This window comes from Aplysia californica, unplaced genomic scaffold (assembly GCF_000002075.1).
Source record: "Aplysia californica isolate F4 #8 unplaced genomic scaffold, AplCal3.0 scaffold00200, whole genome shotgun sequence".
NCBI classification, from domain to species: Eukaryota; Metazoa; Mollusca; class Gastropoda; order Aplysiida; family Aplysiidae; genus Aplysia; species Aplysia californica.
This window is the reverse complement of record NW_004797470.1, coordinates 750,083-761,879: the sequence shown is the minus strand read 5'-3', so window position 1 is coordinate 761,879 and position 11,797 is coordinate 750,083. Positions and strand designations below refer to the sequence as shown.

The 11,797-nt window shown below is 40.6% G+C and overlaps 1 protein-coding gene across 1 annotated transcript in view; it reads right to left on the bottom strand.

The window, feature by feature from the left end:
* Nucleotides 1-271: 271 nt before the first annotated feature.
* LOC101858630 overlaps nt 272-11,797 on the bottom strand; it is a gene marked incomplete at its 3' end in the record, with an annotated part of 236,379 nt that continues 224,853 nt past the window's right edge. The window contains 9 exon segments of the mRNA XM_013082928.2: nt 272-786; nt 1,166-1,246; nt 2,113-2,214; nt 4,089-4,208; nt 6,126-6,251; nt 7,339-7,395; nt 7,839-7,928; nt 8,612-8,680; nt 10,496-10,600. Coding sequence (XP_012938382.2) covers nt 272-786; nt 1,166-1,246; nt 2,113-2,214; nt 4,089-4,208; nt 6,126-6,251; nt 7,339-7,395; nt 7,839-7,928; nt 8,612-8,680; nt 10,496-10,600 — 1,265 coding nt within the window.

Genomic DNA, 11,797 nt, shown 5'->3' with positions numbered 1-11,797 from the left:
GGATCTCAAGTTGCTTGTAGTATCTGAGAAGACAAAAGTACTCAAACACCTCCAGGGTGCTCTCGTTGCTTAGAGGTTAAGTGTTCGCCTCTCATTCAATAGGTCCCGGGTTCAAATCCAGATGTTGTCGCTATCAGACATACTACAGACGGAGGTTGAGGGGGTGGAGAGGTGGGGAGGGATCTTCACCTTTCTTTTTCAACATGAAAAAGCACTTGGAACAGACCAGTAAAACAAAGGGAGGACTGAAAAAGAGAGACAACTCCGTCACTGAACAGTGCATGATGTTGACTTCCGCAGTTCTTTCTCATCCAGCAAGTCTTTCGAGTCTGTTCCGTCTTCCTCATAGTCGTAGTCATCCTCACTGTCTCTCGGAGCATCAAGCGGTAAAGGGAGGTAATCCTTGTGAACTCCATCAACCCCATTTTTCTGATGATGCGGACGTTTGGACAACCGTGATTTCACCGCATCAGGGAAATTTGCCAGCTGAGCAGCGAGCCCTGGTTTTGCGGGAGTCAGTCGATGAAGCTTTGTGTCGGAGACCGATTTGTATTTGTGAGACTTGGCCAGTGGGCTTGCAGGATGAGAGGACTCAGTAGTAGCCAGCTCAGTGCTGGGCAAGCTTGTGATGCAGTGACCAGTGGTCAAGTGGGAAGTCAGGTGCTCCAGACTGGGAGAGGACAGATAGGACGTGTGACCTGAGTGAGGACAGGCGGTCAGTAGGTAGTCAATCATCGGTATGGGCATTGGGATGCTCCAGGGATCTGGCTCTGGCTCACTGAAGTCCTGAAATCATTGCACGAGTGAATGTAGAATGGTATAAAGAGCATTGGAGTTTATTAGTTATTGATTTAGTACATGAATATTTTACGTGATAAAATAATTGTTAATGGAACCTGAAATCTTTGCTCTCCAAAAGACTTGTCAAGAATGAAAGTTTGAAATTTCCTTACATAAAGAATACTTCATCAGCACAAATTTTCAAATTTCCAAAGAAGACCAGGCTATACAAATATGTCCTGTATGGTAGGCCTACTTAGGTCAAGATTCATTAACACAGTACTTGCTCTTTGTTGACAAACTATGTACAAAACAAGACAAAAACAGGACAATTGACTGTAGCCTTCGATTTTAAAGTATAATAAGTATGTTGTTCAATACAAACCTGGAGATAATGATATTCAAGAAGATCATTCATCAATGCTTGACCCCGCCTATCCTTGAAAGCAAGAGGTGAACGGTTGTCCTGAAATATAAAAATGGTAAGGTTTTACTGCTGTTAAAATATATCCATCTGATAAATTAATTAAAATGCAGCACACTTATATCTAACAAAAACATTTTTGATGTATCACTGGCAAAATACACTGATTATTGACAAATGTAGCAAATGCATATGTGTCACGGCCCGTTGGAATCAGGCGCTCGTCAATTTTTGGGAATGTGGAGTTATTGGTATCATCCGAAAGCTGGTTTATTTACCTTGATTCATTTGAAATAAACATCCATCTATCAGGAAAAAAACACCAAATATTGGCGATTGAAGCAAATGAGGTCACCAGGTTTCAGTGGTGAAATTAGCAAGAAAATGGCAGCCAAAGTTTTGCAACTCCAATAGCAAAAAAGTCTTTGAAAACAGAAAAATGACATATTGTGTGTCTTTAATTAACATTTTTCAGTAAAATTCACACGGAAATGTATTTTTATATGGCCATAATAGAGGTTGAGCCAAAAAATAAAACTTCGAGAAAAATTTCCAAACTGGCGTAAAAATGCCTGTTTCTCCAATTGTGCAGTTTGACGAGCGCCTGATTCCACCACGTTGCCTCACACATGACTGTCATGAAACAAATCTTTTGTGAAAGAAGAGGCAGGACCGCCTAATTTCATCTCCACACCAAATCAGGCCCATCTAAAAGGATGGAGAGCCTCAAAATCTCCGCACATCAACCGAAATTGAAAACATCTCATTGTGGATTTGAACCAAAGCCATCTGCTCCATAGTCCAGCATGATACCAACTGAGCTGACAGTTTGCCTGACGTGAACAAACAGCATGCCTTTGGAATATTAAGAAAGTTATGTAGAGAAGACAAAAGTTTGTCCAACTTACCTTGTCCATAGTAAACTCCGAAGCCCCATAATCCAGAAGTAAGTTCACCAACTCCTTGCCTTGTTCCAGGCCATAAGCGTAGTGCAGGGCAGTACGGAAATACTGGGGATGATTGGACAAGAAAAATTAGATAATTTAGTCCTAGTTATAATAATATAACTTTACTAAGGGTACTTTCTGGAGATCAAGGGGAAGACCTCTTGGAACCTGGAGAAGAATCACAGAAATCGATGTACAGAAAAGTAGGGAGACATGGAATAACATCAAGAGGTTAGCCCAGGATAGAGAAAAGTGGAGGGTGTTTGTCCGCGGCCTATACCCTGGTGCAGGGTGAGAAAGTGTTTGTCCGCGGCCTATACCCTGGTGCAGGGTGAGAAAGTGTTTGTCCGCGGCCTATACCCTGATGCAAGGTGAGAAAGTGTTTGTCCGTGGTCTATACCCTGATGCAGGGTGAGAAAGTGTTTGTCCGTGGCCTATACTCTGATGCAAGGTGAGAAAGTGTTTGTCCGTGGCCTATACTCTGATGCAAGGTGAGAAAGTGTTTGTCCGTGGCCTATACTCTGATGCAAGGTGAGAAAGAGTTTGTCCGTAGCCTATACTCTGATGCAAGGTGAGAAAGTGTTTGTCCGTGGCCTATACCCTGGTGCAGGGTGAGAAAGTGTTTGTCCGTGGCCTATACTCTGATGCAAGGTGAGAAAGTGTTTGTCCGTGGCCTATACCCTGATGCAAGGTGAGAAAGTGTTTGTCCGTGGTCTATACCCTGATGCAGGGTGAGAAAGTGTTTGTCCGTGGCCTATACTCTGATGCAAGGTGAGAAAGTGTTTGTCCGTGGCCTATACTCTGATGCAAGGTGAGAAAGTGTTTGTCCGTGGCCTATACTCTGATGCAAGGTGAGAAAGAGTTTGTCCGTAGCCTATACTCTGATGCAAGGTGAGAAAGTGTTTGTCCGTGGCCTATACCCTGGTGCAGGGTGAGAAAGTGTTTGTCCGTGGCCTATACTCTGATGCAAGGTGAGAAAGTGTTTGTCCGTGGCCTATACCCTGGTGCAGGGTGAGAAAGTGTTTATTCGTGGCCTATACCCTGGTGCAGGGTGAGAAAGTGTTTGTCCGTGGCCTATACCCTGGTGCAGGGTGAGAAAGTGTTTATTCGTGGCCTATACCCTGGTGCAGGGTGAGAAAGGCAATAATGATGACTTTCTGGAGGCTGCTGTACATGTGAGTCTTTTTATAGAAGGAATAATTTGTCATAATGAGGACTCCTAGATGGGAAAAAAGTATTCAGAGAAAGATGAGAAAGATGAGAAAGATGAGAAAGATGAGAAAGATGAGAAAGATGAGAAAGATATGCTCCCCTCTTAGGTTGTCTCAGTCAGGTTCTTCCCACCATCCTGAAGAAAGAAAAATTGGTGTAGAACAAATTGTCTTTCCCAATGACACAATTTGGGGCCGGGAAGAGGATTTGAACCCACCGTTGACCTAAGGTAGTGACCTGACAGCAAAACCTATATGTGAGGTAGCGTGGTGGAATCAGGCTCTCGTCAAAATAATCAAAGTGAAGAAACTTGCTTTTTTCCGCATGTTTGTGAATTTTTATCGAATGTTTGTTTTTTGGCTCAACACCTTTCTTGCCCATAAAAGAACTCATTTCTGTGTGGATTTTTCTGAAAAACGTTGATTAAAGGCACAAGAAAAGTAAATTTTCAGTTACCACGGACTCTTAAGCTAAGAAAATAACTAATCTTTGGCGGCCATTTTCTCACTAATTTTACCTCTGAAAACAGGTGACCCCCACCTCCTTCTTTTGCAAATATCTTGACTTGTATTCAAGACAAATGGATTTTTTTTCATCCAAATAAAGACAAGTGAACAAGCTTTAAGATGATACCAATAACTCTACATGCCCAAAAATTAACGAGAGCCTGTTTCCACCACGCTGCCTCACAAAAGCATTATGGCAAAAGGTTTGGACGGACTGACCTGGTCACGTATAGAGTCCAGTCGTTGCTTCCTCTGGTAGACTAGCGTCTCAGCCAGGAGCTGCACCACGCCCACACTGCCCCGGAGCACAGCCTTGTGCAGCAGTGGCTGTCCATCTCCCTGACATGCACAATACGAGAGTTAAACACACACAAAAAAGTAATAACCCATACCACACTATAGCAGGCTAAGATTAGGTAAAACAAAAAATCAGCAGCTTCGATCCAATTTGAATTATTATGAGTGTTTGATGTTATCTACGAGTATGGCACTAGGTAAAGAAACATTACAGGGACAAGTACAACCACTGTTGTAAACAATAGGCCTACTTCCTTTTTTTTATCCCCAAAATCTTTTCAGAAGAGAAACAGATAAACAATTATCTATAGGCTAAAACATTAATTTACTTCAATAATTAATATTCAAATAGGTGCAAGAAAAACCACAAATCAAAAAGGGAATTTGAATCAAAGATTGTAATACATGTCTTCCAACTTTTGAGGTGACAAAAGAAGAAGAAGACCGCTAAGGTAGGCTCTGAGAAGATTTCTTAAAGTACACTGTTTTAAGTAATCTGGATCTAATCAATGCATGGTAGGCCTATTGTACGGCACATTGTTGTTACTATCATTAGGACAAAGTTGGGTTATTTAAGAAGTTAAACCTCAGATTAATTGTGTCACGGCGAGGTGAAATCAGGTGCTTGTCAATTATTGGGCATATGGAGTTATTGGTATCATCTTAAAGGTTATTCATTTGCCTTTCTTTCTATGAAACAAATAATATTCTTTTATCTTGAATAGAAGTTGACATATTTGCGATTGAAGGAGGTGGGTTCGCCTGGTTTCATAAGTCAGATTAGCGAGAAAATGGCCCCCAAAGTTTGGTGAACTTCTGTAGATTAAGAGTCCTTAGAAACTGAAAATGTACACTTTTTTTTGCCTTTTATCATTTCCCATTAAAATTCACACATAAAAGTGTTTTTGAGTGGACATGCAAGGTGTTGAACCAAAACATAAAAATTCGAAGAAAAAAAAAATGTCCATACTTGCCGAAAAATGCTGTCTCAGATTTCATTATTTTGACGAGTGCCTGATCTTACTACGATGCCTCAGGAATTACTATCTCTGATAGTACAGATTAGGGAAGGAGTAGAATCATGTCATAATATATGAACACCCCATAAAATACACGTTTAAGAATCCCTCACTGTAGATTCAATCCACAGCTACCTGTCGTGCAGAATGGCACAATACAAACGGAGAGAACACACAGTCTTTTGGGGAGAAAGTAACACGACATCTATGTTATTTAAAGAAGACTAAACGCCCTCATTTTGAAAGTCAGGGCTTTTCTCCTTGTAGGCCTATACTGGGGATATGATTTACCCGGCTGTCCCATCAAAACTTCATAAGGGGGGCTCTCGTGGCCTGGAGGTTAAGGTGTTGGCCTCTCATTCAAAGGTCCCGGGTTCGATTCCGGGTAGCGACCGAAAAAAATTTTCTCCTCTAAAATTGTCTCCTTTCACATCCTTTCCTGCTCTCTAGCAATATTCTGTTGTCTGCTTTCATTTCCACTTTCTGCCCCCACCCCCTCACCTCCTTTGCCCCCTTCTCTGGGCTCCTGACTCTTTCTGCAGCCTTTCTACTGCTACTCCTTCGTTCCTCCTTACTGCTGCCTTTCTGCCACACCCCTGATCTTCTGGTAGGAAAGATCTACACCTAGCCTTCTCGGACAAGGGCGAAAAATCTCGGAGGGCCCGTGTGCAAGTTGCGCACGTTAAAGATCCCTTGGTGGTCTAAAATCGATAAGAGTAGGCTTCGGCCGCCACCCGGGCAAAATTAAAAAATTTCCTACCAACTGAAAATATTAGGTGTGTCCCGCGCGCTCATATGACCTTATGCAGTTGCGAGCGCTGTAAAACACCATACAAAAACAAACTCCATAAAACTTAGCCCTCCTTTGAAAGCGCCGATTTGTTGCATCTAATATGGTCTTAAAATAAGTTTTAAAAAATCGAGCTAAAGTTTGCCTCACTGGTCTTCGGCTGTCTGCTAAGCATGGGTCAAGACTGTGGTCATCTGGATGACGGAAATAGATGATGTGTCGCACGGTCTCCTCGTCACTCTCCTCGACTGCCGTGTGGAGAGAGCTCACTTGATCCTTAGGAAAAAACATTAATTGTAAAAATGACGGTAACGTCAAAACAGCTGTCCTTTGAAATTAAAACTCAGTTCTTCAAAAATTTCTCTCCGAAAGCTTTCGGCCTACAGAGACATATCTATATGGAAGGTAGAGGTGGGCAAAATCCAGATAATCTATCCGAATAACCGGATAATTATCAATGAAACATTGTCTGAATTCAGACTCTTAAACTCTCTTTCCTGACCAGCTTGCCGAAGTGCGTGTACTCATTTGTTGAAGTGATGTTAACCCGTTTGTCTAAGTGGTTCTAACCCGTTTGCAGAAGCGGTTCAATCATATTATTTGCCGAAGAGGTGCTCTAACATATTATCCGGATTTTGCTAAAGCGACTCATTGCCCAGCTCTAATGGAAGGGCATAGAATGCAAATCTAACATAAAATAATTAAATCCTCAGTGCTAAAGAACCTGTTACCGAGATCTGTACATTGAAAATGATTTCTTTCATAGACTTGTATTAACAATAGAAAAAAAGCTAATAAACAACAATATGCTGTCCCTGTACCAAGTGGAAATCATTTCAGTCCAGTGTAAGAAAATTTTAACCACAATATGCTTGCTCCGAGGCCTTGGTTTAATTCTTTTATTTCAGTATTATATCTTAATGCTGTACTGTGAGACAGCGTAATTTTCATGATTGTTCTGTAATATTTCTTGAAGGACCCCCCCACCCCCCAAGAAAAAAAAAGCATCACTTGCAGGTGGATACATCTCAGAAAGAAAAGTGACTTGCCCAGGATGTAATCTGTCATCCTAAGTTCTGCTTCACATTCTAAACATGGGGACTAGAGCCGCTATAGACAGCGAAAGATCTTGTCAGTTTGTTAGTGTTTGAGCGCTTAATCAGCTGCTTGCACTGTATGCTTCCCGGGAAGCTGAGAATGATTCGGAGTGTTCCATGGTCTGCTGGGGTATTAATTTAGTGTAAAGCGCATAGAGCCTGCTGTTGAGCGGGGATATGCGCTATACAAATGCTATTTATTATTATTATTATTAGACAGTAAACTAAGAACAAAAAAAAGAGCATTAGAAAAGAAGAGCACTCACTTGATACATAGACAGGTATCTGTAGAAAGTGTCCTCGCTTTCTTCTTTCTGAGAACTCTGTTGAAGATAATACAGTTCTAAACAAGGGAAATGCTATTGTTGAAAGCTTACATCAGTACTGTGCTATTGTTGTAAGCATACATCATCAGTACTGTTCACACAACATCATTCAATAAGAACTAGTGTCTTGAGAGGAGTTGTTAGGCTCTTCACCTGAATATGCCAAAGACAAAAGTTCAAACCCTATGTGTGAAAGTTTATGCTATTGAAAACTACGTATTTTTTGCAAAGATACTGCAGGCCAATCTATTTAGCCTGGGTTGGCCTTGACAGGTAAAGTTGAAGCTGCTCCCTCAAAACTATCTAAATACAGTCAACAGGGCTGACAATACTTCTAAAATCTGAGTAAAAAGTGTTAACATATTCTTTATGCATTGCATTCTGCATCACAACTTGCTTCCTATTTAATACCAAATAATGTCCTGAGCCAGGTAAAATACCTGAAGAGCAGCTGGTATGTGTTGGTAGCCGTGGAGTACCATAATCTGACGGTTCAAACCTTCTTCTTGATACACCCATTTCATCACCGCCTGTAGAATAAATAGGAACCATGTCAAAATAGACGTACAATAATATTAATTATACCTTTTCTGTACTAAATGCTAGAAGGATTTCTTTTAAATTGGTATTGTTTTAAAAAAATTAGATGCTTTTTCTGTCTTTTTCTGACATATAATAGTAACGATTTTACCAACAGTTACAAACATTTCTGTCATCTGTATTATAGCCTGGGACCAAAACACACACTCCCACTGGCTGCTGCACTAAGAACAACAAAATAAGAAACAATAATAAACATTACAGTCCTGTATACTGTATCATTATTAAATACTCATTGTTAGATGACAACTATGGCTCAATATAATATTACAAATTTGACCTTTCAAAAAGGATTCACGTAGTTGAATTTGTAACCAGAACATGCCAAACTCGTTCTTCACATTGTTCTTTCTGTACTATTTCCTCTTAGCTTGCTGAACGACTAGAAGCGTTAAACTTCAAAAAGTGGGTGGTTGGCGGGTGCTCTGGTGTGGTTTGCTCCTTCTTTCCTATCAAACATCTATCGTCCTGATCTCTCCTCCTTCTTTTATTGTGTTTGTTACTCTCTTGAAACACCTCTAATCTTCGGCACCTATATGACCTTATTGTGTTGCAAGTGCCGTAAAACTCTTACAAAAACTAAACCAAAACTTCAAAAACAAGAAAAGCTTACTGTGTCGATAGCCTGCACCATCCACAAACAGCCAGACTCTAGTGCCAGGTCACGGGCACACTTATTCAGCTGAGGATACAGAACAAAATTCGATTAAGAAGAGCTTTGGGACAAAATGGCTAATGCAATATATCAAAGAAAAATCAGAAGGTCAATTGTTTTTTTTTATGGCATATCATAGTGTTTATCAAAAGTCACGTATCGAAATCTTATTATTTTTCATGTAAGTACATTAAGAAAAATCTATACCGTATTCATCCAAAAAAAAAAAGAAGAAAAAAAGAGAAAATTAAAAGGTCAGCCTCCACTGTCCAAAGTGAACCAGACTATTTTGTCCTATCAACTTGCAGATCACTATCAACTTGTATAACACAACAGATGTATAAAAAAGTTGCGTTTTTTTCTGTTTTGTGTTTTAGAAAAGCTCGATTCTGACAAAGCTTTTATGACAGCTACCTGTATAAGACAATCACCAGTACAAACAGCTACTTCCTATTTCCTCCCTTGTATATCGTTTACATCATAATGGCACTGTGTGAGATGGTCATCTGTCCAAGATGGCCACTCTTCTCCTTGACCATGGGAGGTCCCCTTAAATAGTCTAGACTGCATTATGATGAGAACGAAAGAGCATTGCATAGAACAGGTTCTACCAATACTTTTTTGCTTGTTTTAAAAAAAAATCTCTTGCCCATTTATATGACAATAACGCCATCTGATTAGTAGAAAAAAGTGCGTATGATTGTGTCCAATAGTGCATTACGTGCATACTTGGTATATCAATTAACTGTAATAACAGATAGAGATTCCAAGATTATAGATGTGAGTTATTGATCTGAGAGCGGTGATGATTTTAGACACAATGGTGGTGATGAGTGATGATGTGGGATTGCGTTTATGTAATGTTTGCGTTAGTCCTATCTTCCTCTGCTCCAATGAGTCATGAGGGACGTGGGCACCCTTTATCCCGTTCTCTACTGGAACCATCTTTAAGGTCACCGTGAAGTTCCGAAATGGTGGGCACAGTCTCTGTTAAGGTGACATTGTTAGTGTTAGCCTATTCTATCGGGCCAAGACAAGTGTCGAGAGGAGCTAAGTGGGAAGACAGTATAGTGGCAGGTTTGTTGGGGTATTTGTAAGCGGGTTGTAGGTAGAGGTTCTTCCAATAGTTAACTGTCAGCAAGAGGAGTTTAGTGTAGTCTAAAGGTATAAAGACAATAAAGTTACTGTTAGCTCTACGAAAGAAAAATATTCATGTGTTCAGGTGGGTCTTTTAACTGGTAAATACCCACAAGTAGTCAGACAGTCAAACAGACAGACAGACTGACAGACACAGAAATGAAAAAGACATACAGACTGACAAACAGTGAAAGGGAGAGAGAGAGAGAGAGAGAGAGAGAGAGAGAGAGAGAGAGAGAGAGAGAGAGAGAGAGAGAGAGAGAGAGAGAGAGATAAACAGATAGACAGAGTTGATAACACACTGAATAAGCAAAATGAAGGAAAAAGAGGAGTAGGAGAGAGAGAGAGAGAGAGAGAGAGAGAGAGAGAGAGAGAGAGAGAGAGAGAGAGAGAGAGAAATAGAGGGTGAGCAAGACAAATAGAGAGTGGGGGAGGAGGAAGATATAACGAGAGAGAAACGGAGTGAGGGAGAGACAAGAAGAGAGTGAGAGAGTGAAAGAGAGAGAGAGAGAGAGAGAGAGAGAGAGAGAGAGAAAGAGTGAGAGAGAGAGAGAGAGAAAGAGAAAGAGAGAGAGAGAGAGAAAGAGTGAGAGAAAGAGTGAGAGAGGGGGGAGCAGGATGATAAAAGAAAGAAATACAAAAATTGAAAGTAGGAAAGAAAGACTGTAAAACAGAGAGGTAAAGATGACGGACAATTGATCTCACCTCCACTCTCTGAGTAACAAGGTACGCTGAACTTTTACTGAGCAAATACTCCACAAGATCTTCTCCAACATCTTTGTCCACGCAATGGAACAAAATGTTGCGACCCTGCATCAAAGAAAAAAGGGATACGTTTCTTTACCGAAGATAAAAGAATGATAACATCTTTCAAAAGGCAGCTGCATAACAAGGAAAGTGTTAGATTGGAACCCACAGGGTAAAAGATCAAGGGGAAGACCAAGTGGAATCTGGAGAAGAGTCACGGAAATGGATGTACAGAAAAGTGGGAAGAAATGGAGAGACATCAAGCGACTAGCCCAGGATAGGGAAAGGCAGAAAGTGTTTGTTCGTGGCCTATATAGCCATGGAAGAAGCTGCTTGAAGACAGCCTTGAGACCATCTTAAGCTAAATTTACCGTCTGCTTAGACGAAAAGAGCCATATTATTATTATTATTATTATTATTATTATTATTATTATTATTATTATTATTATTATTATTATATCCTGATCCAGGGTGAGAAAGGCAATGATGATGAACATCTTTCAAAAGTCTTTTCCAATGTTTTGAAGACTCCATTACCTCGGTTGGTATCGAATTCTCCAACATTGAGGTAAGACAAGATACATTTTTTTCTATCACTGTGGGGAAATCTTTGAATTTTGGTTAGGCCAGCGGAGTCGTAATCGTGAGGTTGCGGGTTCGTCGAGGGCTCAAGTCTGAGACCTGACATGGTGTTCTTGGGAAGGCACTTTACACGAATTGTCCTCACTTCACCCAGGTGGGAATGGATACCCAGCCATAGACAGCAAAAGATCTTGTCAGTTTGTTAGTGTTTCAGCGCCAATAAAATGGCAGCTTGCACTGTATGCTTCTCAGGAAGTTCAGGTTGTTTACGAATGTTATCGGGTCTACTGGGGTAATAGTATAGATAGTTAAACGCATACAGATTGCTGTTGAGAGGGAATTTGTGATATACAAATTAAATGCTATCTATTATTATTATTATTATTAGGCCTATATATTTTACTAGAACACCAGCATAGCAAAGATTCAGCATCAACTCAGAAATGCACTAATTCCATTCATGGACTATGATGAACAAACAGCGATGTACTACTCACTATTACCGTGTTACTGAGGGCATGAATTCTCTCTCTGTCTCTCTCTCTCTCTCTCTCTCTCTCTCTCTCTCTCTCTCTCTCTCTCTCTCTCTCTCTCTCTATCTTTTACCAGAGTGCCTCAGACTTCAGACACCCGAAGGGCCAATGTCTAAGCTCATGGCATATTAGTCTGTTCAGATGA